The 17577-nt window shown below is 43.2% G+C and overlaps 1 protein-coding gene across 3 annotated transcripts; it reads right to left on the reverse strand.

Moving 5' to 3' along the window:
• Positions 1–706: 706 nt before the first annotated feature.
• Positions 707–9626, reverse strand: HRH1 (histamine receptor H1). Of its 3 annotated transcripts, XM_064432223.1 has the most exons (4): positions 8910–9626; positions 5136–5228; positions 4608–4772; positions 707–3577 (listed from the first exon to the last, which is right to left on the reverse strand). In XM_064432223.1, exon 4 carries the CDS (start codon positions 3456–3458, stop codon positions 2064–2066), a length of 1395 nt encoding a protein of 464 aa, XP_064288293.1. In that variant the 5' UTR covers positions 3459–3577; positions 4608–4772; positions 5136–5228; positions 8910–9626; the 3' UTR covers positions 707–2063. The 3 variants fall into 3 exon arrangements, with proteins under 3 accessions (XP_064288293.1, XP_064288294.1, XP_064288295.1); XM_064432224.1 differs by having other exon boundaries at positions 4608–5228; XM_064432225.1 differs by lacking the exon at positions 8910–9626 and having other exon boundaries at positions 5136–5713.
• Between the last annotated feature and the right edge of the window lie 7951 nt (positions 9627–17577).

Below are 17577 nucleotides of genomic sequence, written 5' to 3' on the forward strand. Positions count from 1 at the left end.
CATAAGAGAATGAACTTGTTTTTCACCTCTCCAAGAAATCCCCAGACTCTCATTGTGTTCTCTGAAGCTCCGTGTCCTCTGACCTTGGTTGTCAACTGGAAAAGGCTGAAAACATTTTACAGGAAACCACACCTGAAATATTCTCTTGAGCCTTGCCCCAAGTTGGTGGGAGGCTTCTCCACTTCTTACTGTAATTTGCTTTCCTCTGCTTCCCTCACATCCAAAGCCACTGGAACTTCCTGTTCAGTGAAATAAACCCAGACATTTTCTTAGTTACTTGCTATTTTAAATAGGCACTGTTCAATTTCCCTATTTTATTGTTATCTTACAACTATAAAATGTGGCTATCACAAATCCTCTGTCTTTGCTGTTAACACAGTTACACAAAGATCATGGGTAAAATTTCTTGAGATTAAAAAAAAATATTCAGGCAGCTTTATTTTCCTGGGTTTAGCTGTTTAAATGTTCTTTATTTTTACCAAAGGTTTTTATTGTCACAGTCACCATAATTTTTAGACCAATTTTCAATGATCTTGCTGAGGTTTTGTAATGTATTAGTGTATTAGTACATTTTAAGGTCAGAAAAGGCAATTTTCATGATCAACAGGACAGATTTCTTGAAAACTCTCAGCAGCCCTTGGGTAAGAGTGTTTTTCAGCACTAATAAATGTGGCTGGCTTTTATTTCCTCAGGAGTCATCTAAATTTTGATCAGAATTGCTGTTGCAAATCAGAATAGAAAAAAACCAATTTAATGGCTGTGAACCTCAGCAATTGTTTGTGGAAGGCCAGGGATTAGAGCGTGGGTTTCAAAAGGTTCTGTTCTCTACTCCAAAAAGGTTCATTTTACTACTTGTGCAGGTGTTCCTCCTGCAGTAAAAACTTGTCTGAATTCTGCAATGAATTTTGTTGGTTTTATGTTCTCTCTCTGCATTTTGCCTGATTTCTCCTAGGTTTAAGTTTCCTAATTGCAGTTTTTCCTGAGTGCAAGTTGAAACCAAAATCAATTAATCTCTGAACCTTGCATGATACACTGATATAGCCTGAATTTAAGTTTATTCCTTTATCACGTTTCCCCAATATATTAAAATGCAGATATATTACGGCTTGATTTAATATTGAATCCTTTAAATACAATTAAGAAACTGTTCAGAATGTGGGAAATTCATCAGCACAACAAAAGGAATGAGAGAACTTTCATTTTTCTTTGTGACTTCAAAGCCAGCCCAGCTTTCAGTTGCACTCCAACATCTTCTTGGTCTCTTTTCCAACACCGAGTATTCAATTATTGTGTTTTTCTCCTGAAATATTTGACAGCAAGATTTATGAAATACAATTAAACACAAAGGGTAGAAAAGGTAAACATATTTCATGTATAATCAACTATATTCTTCAAGTCTAGAAACAGCATCACACCCTTCTGGAGCAGATGGTGACAGTATATTGAGCATGGAAATTCTTTTGGGACGTAAAAAATCTACTTTTTTCAGCAAAGTTAGTGTATCAGTTAATATAAGCATGATATCAAAGAGATACAGTAGGATTCACACTAAAACTTGACATTTGATGAAAAGTTTGTGCTTTAGAGGAAGCTATAAATAAATAGGGGAGTTTTTTTAAACAGTTGTAAGTTCTTTCTTTGACTGTGCAAAGTACCTCCACTTGCAAATCTCACTTCACAAGCAATGTGTTTGATGGAGTAAGTTGAAAGAGAAAAAGGTTTTTGGCCAATAACAGAAATGTGATTTCTTCCTTTTCTGTGGCTGAATAATTTATAATCACTGAAGAAGTTTGTGTCTCCATTTCTGTAATGGAAGTAGTGGTCACAAATGGTTACAACGGTGTAACAGTTCATGTATTGACCTTGAGTTTTTCAGATTCTTGACCTGAAGTTGCTCTTCAAATGTGTTAAAACTATTAAATACACATTTCCCACTTTTACTACCACTTATTTACCGATTACAGTCTGCCAAAGTCTTTTACTGTAACCATCCTTTGAAACAGGAACATTTATTTTGGTCAAACTCCTGAGCTGCACTTGAGCTCCAAAACCCCAGACCAGCATCAATGAATGCGGAGGATCTTTTTGAAAGTCTTCTTGAAATTCTGGTTGCAGAGAGGATAGAGGAATGGGTTTAAGGTGGAGTTGATGTAGCCCAGCCATATGGTGACCCTGTGCAGTTCTGAGAGCTGTTTGTGGTCGTGGAACGTTATCACCATGAAGAGCACGAAGTAGGGGATCCAGCAGAGCATGAAGGCTGCCATGATCACCCCCAGCTGCTTGGCTGCCTTCCTCTCCCTGTTCCAGTGCCGCTGGGTGCTCCTGGGATGGCCGTGCAGGGCGTGCCAGGTTTTCCTCAGGAATGTCATTCCCCTGGACTCCCTGCTCTGGGTCCTTCCCTGAGGGTAGCAGGGGCTGGGCTGTGCCTGGGGGGGCACCTCAGTGAAGGTGTGGTTGTCTGATGCCCCGCTGGAGTCGCTGTCCTGGCAGCCAGGCTGCTCCTTATTCCCAGTTTTTTTCGTGGCACACGCCCCGCTCTTCCCTGCTTTATCCAAGCCAGGCTCAGGCTTGGCTGTGGTGAGAGAGAAACAGCTCCACTTCAGGACCTTCCCATTACTCAGGGCCTTTGAAGCCCTGTCAGGATGGCTGAAATGAAGCTTTGCCTCCACTTTTTGGAGCTCTGGGGAGCTTTGCTTGTCTGCACCAGTGGTGTTCCCACCTAAGATTTGCTCCTGGGGACAAATACTTTTCTTATCCTTCATCCTGGTGTCATGTGTGGTGTTTTTTTCCATGGAAGACCAGTGGGACCCATTGCTGAGCTCCCGGTGCTGGCAGTGCTTTCGAACAGCCCTGAAGATCTTGCAGTAGAACCACAGCATCAGCAGGGAGGGCAGGTAGAAGTTGAAAATGGCCGCCAGCACTTTGAACCAGGTGACTTTGAAGAACTCCGTCTCACACTTGTTTTCCTCCACCTTCCTCTGCCCGTTGTTGGCAAAAGCGTGCCAGCCCAGGATGGGGATGACCCAGGTGAAGGAGAGCAGCCAGGCCCCCAGGATGAGCAGCGAGGCTCTCATCTTGGTGCGGTACTTGAGGTACCGGAGCGGCTGCTGCACCGAGCGGTACCGGTCCATGCACAGGATGAAGAGGTTGAAAATGGAGGCCGTGCTGGCCACGTAATCCATGGAGAGCCAGAACAAGCAGGCTGCCAGCCCCAGGGGCCACTCGGGGCTCAGCAGGTCCACGATGTTCAGGGGCATCACGGCTGCCCCCACGATCAGATCGGCGATGGAGAGGCTCACGATGTACAGATTACCCACAGTCTGCAGCTTCTTCTCCGTCCTCACGGCACACAGCACGAGGATGTTCATGACAATGGTGACCAGGGAAATGCTTCCCAGGAACAGGCCGAGGAGGGCTGGGGGAGCGTTGCTGGAGGCCTCTGTTGTGTTGTTGAACATCTTTTTACGGGCACGCAGAGTGAGAATCGGAGGGGGCGTCCAGGCCTTGGATGTTCAGTCATGGTTTGCACTCCTGCATGAAAATGTGTTGGGTTGCTTGGGGATTTTTATTTCCAGAACTAGTGGAAGGGAAAAAAAAACCTACTCAGTTGTTATAGTAATAAGATAATAAAGCTAATTTGTGCCTCAGCTTTTAGAGCTTTCCTAAATAACGAATTTTTACAACATTTTACATACATGTAATTTGTGTTTTAGGAAACCCCACTAAACAATCCCAAATAGTTTTCATAGGGCTTAATCTCTTTCTGATCCCACAATCTGAAGAAGAAATTTAATTCCTCACAGTTTTAATTCATTATATCTCATTAAACAGCTGATCATGAACCATAACATAAACTCCATATTGGCAAACCAATTTAAAATGTGCTAGTAAAAAGCAATATTAACATATTTTGTACTAAATAATTTAAATGAGCCAGTGCTTATTTACAACCTCCCTCTAATAGTTTGAGTATTCAGCAGTTGGCAGTCAGTAGGCAGTCATTCCAATTATAGGTAATGAGTAATCTCTTCCTACACAATTTAGGCTCACAAGGATTTCAAACATTTAAAGATGCCAGACCTATTTGAGATTAAATGCAAAATAATGGGATTTTTCAGGATTAATAAGCATCTTCTACTTCCCAACTGCTAACTTCATGTATTGATCCATGGTGCAGGATTGATTAATAATATTTTACATCTTGGAGCAAATGATAACTGACAAAATTCTGCCTCCTGTCCGTTGATGAAAAATGTCTGTGAGGGTGACACACATTCTGTGCCATTTCATAGCTTGTCTGAGTTTATGTTCTGGTAAATCTCTCAAAGCAATAAGGAAGGAAATTGAGACTGTGAATATATTTGCTCAAAGTATTTACACAACTAGCATTGAGGTATGCATGGGATTTCTCATCCTCATAACTCTAAACATGGCCAGAGCAACACAATACAGCAGGTTGTTCAATAATCAGCATTTCCTATTGAAATTCAGTGATGCAATACTTCATTTAACTTTATCCTTTTCATTCCAGTAATCAGGGTTTAAGCTCAAATGGTTTGTGCTGCCTTATGAGAGGTCAAATTCCTTTTTGCCTGGGCTTTACTCACAGGTGGGTGTTGGGAGAGGACCTGTGTCCTTGGTGCCAGCAGCATCCATAGGCAGAGGAGACAGGAGCACCCTGGGAAGTGCTGAGATCCTGGATTCCTTCAGGCTCTGCCAGGACAATTCCTCTGTGGCAGCTGCTCACAGCTCACAGAGCCCTTGAGCATCTCCTGAGAACGAGGACAGAAATGGCTCTGTGGGTGTTGGGGACAGAAATTATTCCATAGATGCTGAGGACAGAAACTGCTCCATGGATGTTGAGGACAGAAATTGTTCCATGGATGTTGAGGACAGAAATTATTCCATGGATGTTGAGGACAGAAATGATTCCATGGATGCTGAGGACAGAAATTGTCCCATGGATGTTGAGGACAGAAATGATTCCATGGATGCTGAGGACAGAAATTATTCCATGGATGTTGAGGACAGAAATGATTCCATGGATGTTGAGGACAGAAATGGCTCCATGGATTTTGAGGACAGAAATGGCTCCATGGAAGTTAAACCAGCGTGGCTGGAAAGTGGTTACATACTGTGTCTTTGTCTCTAACTCTTCAGGTGTGTCTAGGTGTAGGGGCAAGGAGCTGATGTAAGAAGCTGGAATGACTGATCTTCACCCCCATGTACTTCCATTTAAATGTATGGCAAAATAAAGGGAGAAAAAACAACTTTAACTGAGTCTTCAACTGGAAAAAATACCAGCAAAGAAAGCTGCCTGGTTAGACAGCTCTCCTTGGTTGCATATGGAATGCATTAACTGCATTTGGGTCTGGACTAGATGACCTCCAGAGATCCTTCCAGCCCTAACAGTTCTGGGATTCTGTGAATAAAACAGCAGAACACAATAAATGGTGTTCACTGCTTTCCAAACCTTCTCCTTGGCACTGCTGAGGTTGGATAGGGCAGGATTTAGGAAACAACTTGCAGAATTGATCAGGGCTGCTCCTGCTCCAAAGCAGGTTAATGTGCCCTTTCTTCAGGAGCTACTGATGTCATTCCTTATCTCTAACTCAGTTGCCAGTAGAAGAAAGCAATAATAATGAATAAATGGGCTTTAACGTTTGCACAGTTTAATTACACTGAAACAAAGTTCACTAAGAACAGATTTAAAAAAAAAAAAAAAAGCCAAACAGCCCAAAATCTTGGATTGCTTTGTGGAAATTCTAAATCCTGACCTCACTGTGAAATGCCTCCTTAATTTTTACTGTCTGTGAAGAGCTTTTTCTACAGGGAGGCTCAGCAATCATGATTTGTTACTGTATTACATTTCCAAGGAGCAAGAATCTACTGGGAGATGCTGAGTGGAAGCCTCAGTGCCTCTTTAGTGCAGGTGCAATCTATTAAGCCCTGACTGAGTGGGAGAAAGTTTCGAGAATCTGGCACATCTCTTGCTGACAGATTTTTAAGAAATTACAGCTCCAAAGAGCAAAATTCTTGTTCATCAAACTAAATTCAAGCCGAAAGTGAGATTTTAATTCAGACAGCCTTTACTAGCTCTGTTGTACTTAAGAGACTTATTTATTTCTAGTCACTTTTTCCCCCATAATTATTCTTGATTTGTTGAAAGTAGTAACATGTTAGAAATTTGATTAATTTCCCTCTCAAAACCTCATTTATTTCTCTGTAAGGGAACAGTCCCTATTCAATGCCTGCCAATACTGAAGGAATATTTTTGATAAAAAGTAAATGAAAAAACTTGGTAAACCTGCCTGTTGTTCCCACTCAAATGACAATGTCTCAGTCCTGCCAGGACAGATTGGAAATGTAGCTTCAGTATCCTTCAAGCAGCATTACCAGCTACTTAATTAAACAATTTTTTACAACACCACTGTGTTTTCTCTATTTTTTTCCTAAGTAAATTTATTATTTTTAAGTTTCAGCCTTAACCTGAAATTATTAGGAGATATATACAGGCTTTTTTTGACACTGGCTGGCATTTTTTTAACAACTTTCTTGGCCTATATTCTATTAATATTATAAAGAGCTAACAGAAGATGGATGCATTCCAAAGAATGTTTTGGCCTTCCAAATGTAAGCCCAGACTTCCATGAAACTCCTCTTTTAGCAGCTCAGTTTTCTAGCTTGAGCTGTGCTAAATGTCAGTTTTTCCATGACAAATCCAGTCTTGTTCTTGTGATAGCATTTCCCAAATACGGATTATTTTTACCAAGAGATTGGAGGAAAAACTCATCTTGACAAGAATCCCAAAGCTTCCAGATATGGTATTAATTTTCCCAGCTAGTCTAAACATTATCAATATCAACTAATTGGTCATCAGTGTGATCTCTTAGTAAAACAGTATTTAAATGTAATTTTCTTTAACTACTGCTGTTCTGTCTTATATTCTTTGCTCCATTACTTGTGTGTAGAAAGGGAATTTGCTGTAGGTGCCAGACGTGTGAAATCACTGTTGTAGTGGAAGAAAAGTCCTCTGTGCTGTGATGCAGGAAATAAACCCTTGAGCTGTAAAATCCCTTATAAACAAAAGAGAATTTCCCAGCAATGTGGCTCCTTTAGAGCTGAGCGGCTGCAGTTGTGCCTTTCTGGTCTGGGTTTACAATCTGTTATCCCAACTCAGACTAACAGGGCATCTTTCCTACTAGGATAGCAAAAAACCTTGATTTTTTTGGACTCCACCTTGTGCTACTACTGACTCCAACCCCTGACAACTGTAAACCTTGGTGGGTTTAATCCCTCTGCATCAGAAATACAATTTGAAAAATGTAACTCACCCTGTCATCCAAACATTAATGTCTGGTTCTTTGCAAGTGGCTTGGGAGATCACTACTCACAAAATTAAAAAACAGTGTATCTGAGTAAGAGCTGGGAGTTCTGTCAGTGGTGAGGTTGATCACTGCGAAAACTCTTTGGGGATTTACTTGAGTTCAGCTCAAGTGAGCTTTTGGTGCTTTGGAACTGTATGAAAAACATCCAAAAAGTGCACAGATTTAAAAGTCCTAGTGGGTGTGAGGAGTCACTCTCCATGTACTGGCAATAAAAGTAAACCCTGTTACTGAAAGATTTATTTTAGGTCACTTTTTTTTTTCTTTCTTTCATATTTAATTTGAAACCTGTATTTTCAGTCTCTTCAAACATCTGGTGAATTTACTGCAGTAATTTGATGAGTTCCTTCATATTTTAGCAATAACTCATTGAAAATACAAAGTTTGTCCTTTATAGAAATACTCATCTAACTTAAACATGCTCCCTTTTTTTATTTTTTTTTTTTTTCAGGCAGTTTTAATGCTTCTTGTTGGATTAAACAGATGGCAAAGGGGCACAGGGTTTCATAACAGCGAGAGAGCCTGGTGTTGTGCAGGTAAAAACTTAAAAAAACAGCTTATCCAGGAATTCCCATTCCTCTCCATCATTCCTGTCTGTAAAGGAAGGCTCCATCAAGGATGGGATAAGGTTTAGGGCAGGCCATGTCCCTGCTGTAGGGTCAACCCCCTTAGGATGTGCTGGACTTGTATTTGAGGAAAGATCTGTATGAAAATAATGCATTTACGATTTTCCCTCACAAGAGCACAGCTGTTTTAAGAAGAGGGTGAAGGTTTAAGATCTTTCTTGTCCTCTTTCTTCAGCCAAGCCCCTGTTCTCCCTTAAACGAGGAACCAACCCCTCCCTGCCTGTTTTCTCCTGCCGTCTACCCTTCCCTCACCAGAGAGATGCTTGAAACAAGAGCATCAATATTTTCTGTGCAGACAGCAACACCCCCAAACCATCTGAATTCAAGAGTGGCCGCTAAGTACAATGGGGAGCCGGGACTTTATCCCCTGTTTCCCTTCCCTTCCTTCCCATTTCCACCTGAGCATCCCCGCCGTGCTCTGCCCCTGCTGGCCTGACCGGCAGCGACTCCTCTGTGCCCCGGGGGGACCTTTGGGGCTGCTGGAGCTGCAGCTTGGACAAGTGTCCTCGGGGGAAAGCTGCCTGGGCTTCCTACAGGCTATTGCTGCACTTTTGGGGTTTTCCTTCGGCTGGGTTTGCCCCCACGGGAGACCCTTTGCTCCCCGCTCCCCTCTGCTGCTCTGGGCTGGGATGCGCCGAGCAAGGAGCAGCCGGAATCTGCCGAGGGCTCCCGATTTATGCGGAGGGAGAGTTCTCTAAAGCGGGGTGTGTGTGCTGGTCAGTTGTGCTGCTCCTGTTTGCTTTCCTCCCCCCACTCCTCTCGCTGCGCTCAGGGGGGACAAGCGAGCTCCAATTCCCACAGTTCCCCCAGTTCCTCCAGTTCCTCAATTCCTCCAGTTCCTGCAATCCCTCCCGCTGCCCCAGCTCCCTCCTCGCTGTCCCCGCCGCTGGTCACTCACCGAAGGCAGCAGGAGAGCGGGCAGCGGCGGCGGCAGCTCGGGCAGCGCGGCCGGGAGGAGCCGCTGCTCCTCCTGCCCGGGGCTGGGCCGGGCTGGGCCGGGCCGGGCCGGGCTGGGCCGGGGCGCGGTGGAGGCGGAGGATGCGATGGGAAGCGGTGGGATGGGATGGGAGGCGATGAGAAGCGGTGGGATGCGATGAGAAGGGATGGGAAGGGGTGGGATGCGATGGGATGCGGTGGGATGCAGTGGATGAGATGGGATGCGATGGGATCTGATGGGATGCGGTGGGGAGCGATGGTATGCGGTGGGAAGCGATGGGAAGCGTGGCAGGCAGTGGATGAGATGGGATACCCGGCCCCGTCCCGCCGCGGCGCTCCGGTTCGCTGCCGAGGGATGCTCCGCTGTCCCGGGAAGAGCCCGACTCCGGCGCTCCGGTTCGCTGCCGAGGGATGCTCCGCCGTCCCGGGAAGAGCCCGGCTCCGGCGCTCCGCTGCTCTCCCCGCCCTCCGGAGAGCCTCGGGGTGGCCGCAAACCTGTGGAAATATGAGCTGGCTGTGCGGGAAGCTGGCGTGGGATTCACCCGAGGTAACCCGAGAGTCTGCGGAGCATCCGACACCACCTCCTGGTCTGGGACCGTCCCAGCCTCATCAATCACAGGCTGTCACCCTTCTCTGGTCACAGCACTGCAGTACCTGGAGCTCCTTTTAGTAGAGCTCTTTCACAACTACTTCAAGACCCAGAAAAATCCCAGATGTGTAACACGTTATTGCATGTTTATCTAAACTGGTGTTTTTATGATTCACGTACATCTGCTCTGTGTTAAACGTGCACACAGGTCTTGGGAGATTTTTTTGCAACTGTCTTACCAATATTCATTCCTTTCTTTAAGATCATGCTTATTTTTCACTCATTTAAAGAAATGTTTAGAAATCTCTTGCACAAAACTCTCTGTGGGTTCAAAGGGGACTTTTGTTATGTAGGTCACAAGGAATTTATGCAATGATGTTTTTGCAAAGAGCATTGTTGGGCACTTGGTAACTTCATTGTTTGAGAAACTGGTGAGGAGGTATTGTAAACTTTGCACAATTGCTCTCCACCATGAGCAAACAGGAAAATACAGGAAATCTCCATGGTCCTGCCCTCAGTCTAAGAGGATAACATCCATTGCCAAAAAGTGCAACTCTCAGCAAAGTGTTACATCCATTAACTCTTTTCTTGGTGTTACTAAGGCAATCTTTCTGCTCTAGAATTGTCCCCTATCCCATTGCAGTTATGATAAACCCAGTTTGGGTTTTGGGACCCAGCCTGGGTGTCAGAGCAGGGGCCAGGCTCTGCTCAGAGGTGCTGAGAAATGGAAGAGGCAGCAGGCAGGAACTGGTGCCCAGGAAGTTCCACCTGGACAGGAGGCAGAACTTCTCCCCTGGGCATTGACCCAGCACTGACCAGACTGTCCAGGGGGTGTGGAGTGTCCCTCTCTGGGGACATTCCAGAGCTGTGTGGACACAACCCTGTCCATGTGCCCTGAGGTGGCCCTGCTGGGGCAGGGAGGTGGCACCAGCTGAGCCCTGTGGTCACCTCCAGCCTGAGCCATGCTGGGATTCTGTGCTGAGAGGCTTTGCCTGGAAAATGGCTCTGCAGAAGATGGAAGTCTTTCCTTGCTGGTGCCTGTACACAGGATTTGAAGAGCAAGTTGTGAGCTCCCAGTCCCACTGCCCACCCAAGGGTGCTTCTGCAGCAGTTTCCTGCTCAGCCTCCTTTGCTGTTTGACCTTTTTGCTGAGTGCAAACAGGTTTCAGGTAGCACACCGTAAATCAGGATGTTTTTAACTTTTTATATAACACTGATTTGCAACTGCTCCGTGTGTTTATTCTCCTTTGGACCTTTTCCATGCTTCCTGCAAGCACCACCAGAGATGGAGGCCTTAACTCCCTGCTGAAGTGCTGCTGTGAGATGTTCCTGTCTCCCAGCAAACCTGTTTGTTCCAAGCTGGATTTACCCTCCTTTGGAATGCCAGGGGCTTTGTGCTGCTGAAGGCAGAACTGGAATTTGCATTTATGTAGAAAGGACCAAAATAAAACACAGAATCCCAGCATGGCTCAGGTTGGAAGTGACCACAGTGCTCAGCTGGTGCCACCTACCTGCTCCAGTAGGGTCATCCCAGGGCACATGGATGGGATTGTGTGCACACAGCTCTGGAATATCCCCAGGGAGGAGATCCCACAGCCTCTCTGGTCTCTGCTCAGCGCTGGCCAGAGGGGCAGGATGGCTCCAGATGTGCCCCCAGGGCTGGGCAGAGAGGCAGGATGGCTCCAGATGTGCCCCCAGGGCTGGGCAGAGGGACAGGGTCCCTCCCTGACCTGCTGGCAATACCCTTCCTGATGTCCCCAGGATGCCCTTGGCCTCCCTGTCCCCAGGTCACCCAGCTGGTCACACATCTGGAGGAGCTCCAGCTGTCACAGGAAGGACCTTGGGGGCTGCGCCTCCATTGTCGCATGCCCAGAGCTCTGTATTTATTTTGAAATTGTAATTTGTATTGCCAGGCAAAGCCACAAAAGTTGTCAAAACGTGTGAACAAGCTCACAGAGGCTGGCAGATAAGAGTTTCACAAAATACTCTCACAAATTTAGCGGGCTTTTCAAGCTTCCTCTCAAAACCTTCCAACCCAGGCTACTTCTGCTGGAGGATTCTGAAGAAATCCTATTTCAAACAAGCTCTGATGGAATTTCAAACAAAGCAAATGGATTACGGTCTGAGACACTGAACCCTCTTGATTTACACCACTATTACTTTTTATTTGGGAAAACTGAGCAACAGGCTAATAATAGTACAAGGGTTTGAGTGCTTGTCAGGGTTTTTTAACTTTGTTTAAATGCTCCTTGTGTCTGCATGCCCACTATTCTTGTTTATAATTCTGCATATTAAACTTCAGAGCTCTGCAAGCAATTATTAAAGAAGATTTTTGATTGAATTTGCAGATTTGTCTTTATAATAATTAATAATTAATGAATTAAAATGAAATAAAAATAATAAATAATAAAGAATACATAGTACATTACAAATAATACATAACAAATTAATCTGTCCTTGCAGATGAGTAAATCTTTGTGAATTCTTTTTGGTGCCCATTATGCCAAAAGTAGTAATTTGTGATATTTAACATATGTGATGGGGTTATTTTTCTGTATTTTCTTCTATTGATTCTTTTGGATGCAAGCAATCTTCTGTTGCCAGCACGTATTTGAAATATCTGTAAGATTTATGTCTTTAATGATCCCATTACTTGCTGCTTGCAATGCACATAAACCATTAAGTTATTGTGCATAATTTATTGATTCAGGAGACTATTAATATCACCAAACTCAATTAACAAGTTTTATTTTCTCATTGAAAACTACTTGTAGAATTGGCTTTATTCCCCTCTCTCTTTTTTGGTTGTCTCTCTTTTTAAAATTACTAAAACATTGAGTTCATATATATGCTATTATATTATTTATATTATTATTTATATTATTTATATTAATATTCATATTCACATTCATATTAATGTGTCTATTCCTGACTGAGCCCAATAAATATGAAGCTGTGCACCTATAGATTCTGGGAGTGGAAAATGAAGCCCTTATTTTTTAGTCTCAAATTAAACATCTGCAAAGCAAAAGCTGAGCTGCAAAAAATCATCTTAAGAACATCCTAAGCATTCATGGAGCTGAAGAAGGAGGGAGGTGGGTCCCAGCCCCATGTGTGCAGTTATAAAAGCATTTACAAATGAATTTCTAATGGGCTCACCCCTTTCCCTCAGGTCAGGGGTCAGGAAATGAGTCAGGCAGGTGGAGTTTGATACTCCCTCACAAGGATTTTGGCTTTGAGGTTTGAACTTGGACTCCACATTTGTTTTGTGTTGCTTCTTCATCTCTTGGGTGTTATTTTTGTCCTTAGGGGATTGCTTTGTTAATATAAACAGGAAATATTTAATACAGGCAATTTTTCTGGTGCTGCCTTTAATATAAGCCAATGAATGGAGGTATAATTGATGTTATGGTGTCTTTGCTAATCTGTCTTCAATGACTTTTTTGTTTGGTGGTTTTTTTTGACAGTCTGGTGGGTGTTTTGTTTGGAGAGTGCTGGGTTCTGAGAAATGGAGCTCTGGGATATATAAACCATATAAAAATCCAATTAAAATAAAATTTTATCCCATATAAAATTGCCATTATAGTTTCAACATGCCATTTTTCTCTGGGAAACCTGTTTAAGTGCAGGTGAATGCCCTACCTGCCCATGTGGGTGGTCAGTTTTTCAGCCACAGGTCAAACACCTTCACATGGAAAAATTAACTTCAAGTTCCTGAGAATGTTAACAGCAATTACACCCTTAGAGATTTATGATGTGGTAAATTTTCCCTAGAAATCTCAAAATAGTCATCTTCAGGAAACACTTGAGAACTTGGCTTTTGGGACTGAAATTGTCTGGTTTTTGTCTTGCAGGTTGTGAGAGGCCCTGCTCCAGATAAACTGGGAGATTTATTCTGTTTTGTAAATATGCTCAGTGTTTCTTTGCACTTACAGTGAGGGATTTATTCTGGCACGGGATAAAACTCTGCTGTCAGAGCAACTGCCCAGCAAAGATAAACCAGTGGAGATAAGAAACAACTTTCTACCCTTCAAAGGGCTCTGCTGTGTCACAAGGGCTGAATAGATATTAACCATAAGCAGGGAGGGGGAAAAAAATGGAGTTTTACTGTCTGAAAGCTCCTTGGATCTGGAATAGGGGAGGAAGAAAAGTGCTGAGGGACAAAGGTTTTGTGTAATCACTTAATGCACATTCCCAGACTGCTCCTTGCCTGTCTTCCATCTCCAGGGGATTGTTTGAGCTGGGCTATCACACCCTGAGCTCCCAATTCCAGCTCTCTCAGGCAGAAATCCTGTGCCTTCTGCTTTGCTCTGCACAGTGGGAAAGAAAGCTCCTAATCCAGACTCTGTCCCAGTAGGATTTCTGCTCCTCCTGGAGCTGGCCAGCCCTGGCTCTGTTTAATTTTAGGAAGCTTCCAAGGATGGGAATCCCACCTCCTCTCTGTGGAGGTCACTCTGGTGTTGCACTGCTCGCCTAACATGAGGTTCAGGCACTGAATAAGTGAGATTATGGGGTAAAACACTAAAAAGGGTTGTGGTCATTCTTGAGGGTGGAAATTCATTCCAGGAAATTCACTGGGAATAGAAGTGAAGGAAGGAATGAAGTGAGCAGCCTAGGAATAGTTTGAACATTTTTTAACACCATAAAATAAATCTATTTTGGCAGTGTATTTATTTAATAATCCCTTGACATTTTAAACAAGGGAATAAGGCTAAAAAAAGAGTCATTATAAATGCCTTTTAAAAATGCTATTTTAGTTATTCTGTTTAAATAGAAAAAAAGAAATTTTGATGTGGGAGATTATACTTTCATCCTGAACTCACTGTTTGCATCTGAGGTTTAAATCTCTTTGCATGGTCTGGGGGTGGCTGTGAGCCAGGGAACAGTGTCAGCCTACAAATCATGATGGTCAAGGGTGTGGGGTTGAGTCACAGAACAAGCCAGTGTGGGAAGGATGGACAAAATTTCATTGTCATTCATTTCTTTGGGGTCTCCCAACTCAGTCTGAGATTTTCCACATAGGGATACAAAGGGTAGAGAGTGAATCTCTGGTGAAAATGAATAATCCTCCTTCCAGACCCTGCAACTTTCCTGTTGTGAACACAACATAATCCAAAAACTAAAAGGTCATCACATCCGTGATTAACGGCAAATAAAGAAACCAGACTCAATTTTCTAATGCAATCAAAGTCAATATTTCCTAGTGGAAATTCTTCAATTTCTCCATGCACGGATGTTGATAAGCAGAGTTTTCTCCAGTGGAGATGAATTTATTTTTTTTTCAGATTGTGATGAGAGACAAGAAAAATCAGTTCCCAAAACATGGGAGCATTGTGGAAGCTCCTGAAAGGAAGAACTAAAAGAACCTTGATTTATTTCAGATCTGTGACTGTGCAATGTTTTTCTTATTATAGCTTTTGTAAAGAATGGAAACACCTTTTGAAGGGAATTTTTTGGAGATTTCCTTGGTTTGTTTGTGCTTTCTCATGCTCAACCACCACATAAACTGATTTTTCTTATTAATGCTTCTGCTAAGGACTGTTCCAGCATCTCTGCTTTTGAGCTTCTAAGAGCTGGCTGTGCTGGAGATTTCCAGAAATTCTGGACTTTGATTGCTGTTTTCACCTGTCTTTCTTTACTGCTGATTCTGTCAAGTGAGTGTTTGCTTTACATTGCTGTATTTTCCAACATAAATGTTAGTTATGTTCTTGCCTCCACATTGGAGCTGTTAAGGTGGGCAATGGCCCATGAATTTTAGACAATCCTGGCTGATTGTGTCTGTGGATGAACAGGAACTGGCCAGGGAGAGGATTCTGTTCCTTTCTAATCCCATCTGTCTGCAGGAGATGATCTGTTTTTAGCTGGAGCTGAAAGGTGAACCTCATTCCACACCAGGCACTGATGCAGAAATGCCTTTTAAAACACACACAAGTGATTTTTTGGTAAGCCACGGAGCTCTTTTTAGCCATTAAGCCACCACACACCACATGGAAGTGCTCATAAATCTGGTGCTTACACTTTTAAAATATGAATTTAAATCTGTGTCTTACCAATACTAGAAAACATGAGGAGTTTTGTGTCCTGGAAAGCAGTCTGGGGGAATGTGCAAAGTGGGAAACTTCACTTTTCCTGGTCAAAAAGTCCTAAGTTTTAGATACCTAGGGAAGTTATTATTGTTTGGTAACTGTGTTTTGTGAAGGAAAAAGAAAAATTTTCATGTTCCAGATAAGGGAAAGAAAATTATGTTCAGCCCCTTGGTGTGGAAGGAAGGTGGTGGAAATGAGAACATTCAATTGCTTTTCATTGGCAGGGGGCCAGGGGCAAGAGGAAGGGAAATTATTTTAGATCCTGAAGAGACTTGGAAGAGCTGAAACTTGAATTTGGCCTTGGCTGGACTCAGCAAAGAGAAACTGAGTTGTTTTCACAAACACTTTTGAGTTCTAGGGATGAAAAGTTGCTTCTTTCCCCTCCCCGCTTTTCCTCATTGAGAAGTTTTTAAAAAACTTTTCATCCTGAAAATTGCCTCAGTATTGTCCTTGCCTCAGGAAGTCCAACACATCCTGGATGTGTGTGTGTATATGGGCAATATATCTGTAAGATATTTATGAACATACACATTACTTCTGGGTGATATATTCAGAACTAATCATGTAGGGAATGACACAGACCTGCCAGGAGAGCTCCCTGATTTATGATTTAGTGCTTCAGACTCTTCTGGGATGGTTTCCGTAGGAAGGAACAGTGACTGATTGCATTTCCTGAGCAATATTCCACACAAATCCTGAGCTCAGCTTCAGGAATTCTGGAGCTCAGTGCTGCAAGGGAAATAAAAATATAATTCCTTGTTGAGGAGCCACTCTCCTTTGTGCCTGCAGTGGTGACAGGAGGAGCAGTGGAGGAAAGAGTTCACAGTTTGTTCCCCTATTTTAGGTGATTCTCAGTAGGCTGTTCCTGAGCTGTGCTCACAGTTTCTTGTCTCAGCACCTGGAGAAGTTCTCCTGATGGCAGTGAAGAGTTCTTCTGGTCTCTGGTGGAAAATAATTAATGATGCTCATTTTGGTGAGAAACACCTTGAAAAGTGGAAATGTGTAATTTTCACTGGCTAGATCCAGAATTCCCAGTGAGTGGGTATATTTATAAATGTTTTGTTTAGTATGGAACTGTGTGTCTATTCCTCTGTATGGCTTTATGTATGCCACAAGGATATGAGCATGGTTTTATTCCCATTACATAAATAAATGTAGTCATTCTCTCATTATTTTTTTCCCTCAGAGCATCCTATTTTTCATACTTAAGTTTCCTCCTAAGCTCAGCTCAGAGGATAAGAAGCAAATATGACATGATTTATGATTGCAAGTGATGATAGGTTATATATATAATATTTAATAATTTGCCTATACTGACTTCTCCCACTCATTTTTCATACACTCCATTATGACTCCTAATTGAACTTTCCCTTCTGCCCTATTTCCACATGAAAATATAAAACCTGTGGTAATGCAGAGTGGGTTTAATGTTGATTTTGCAGAGGTGTCAGTTGGGTATCATTTATGGGGTGGTTTTAGGAACAATCTGGTACTGTGTTGATGCTGTGGGGCTGATCCTGGGGATGAGAACACTCCTCAGTTTCCTTTTCAGTTCACTAAACCACATTCCTTGAGTGGTCCTTAGGCCAAAGGATGCTTTGTGGTGGACACAGGAGCTGCATTTCAGGCTGGCTCCTGAAATCCCATTGCAGGCAATGGAAGCAACCTTGTCTAGTTCACATCTTAAAGAGAAGCTGTAAAAATTGAATTCCCTCCCACTTTAGCAAAAGCCAGGGTGCCCTTTATAGCTGTGCAGGTGCCAGCTGGATTGCTTGCCTTCCACCTGCCTGTATCCTCTCTTTCTTGTCTGGATTTAATAGTATTAACATTTTTTTCCTCCTTCTGTGACACTGGGTAATTTTTGTGCGCTTTTTACTCTTCTGAGCTCTGTAACCAGCTCTACAACACCCTCTTACTCTGCTCAGGTGAGACCCCACCTGCAGAGCTGCCCCAGC

Source organism: Passer domesticus, chromosome 9 (assembly GCF_036417665.1).
Source record: "Passer domesticus isolate bPasDom1 chromosome 9, bPasDom1.hap1, whole genome shotgun sequence".
NCBI lineage: Eukaryota > Metazoa > Chordata > Aves > Passeriformes > Passeridae > Passer > Passer domesticus.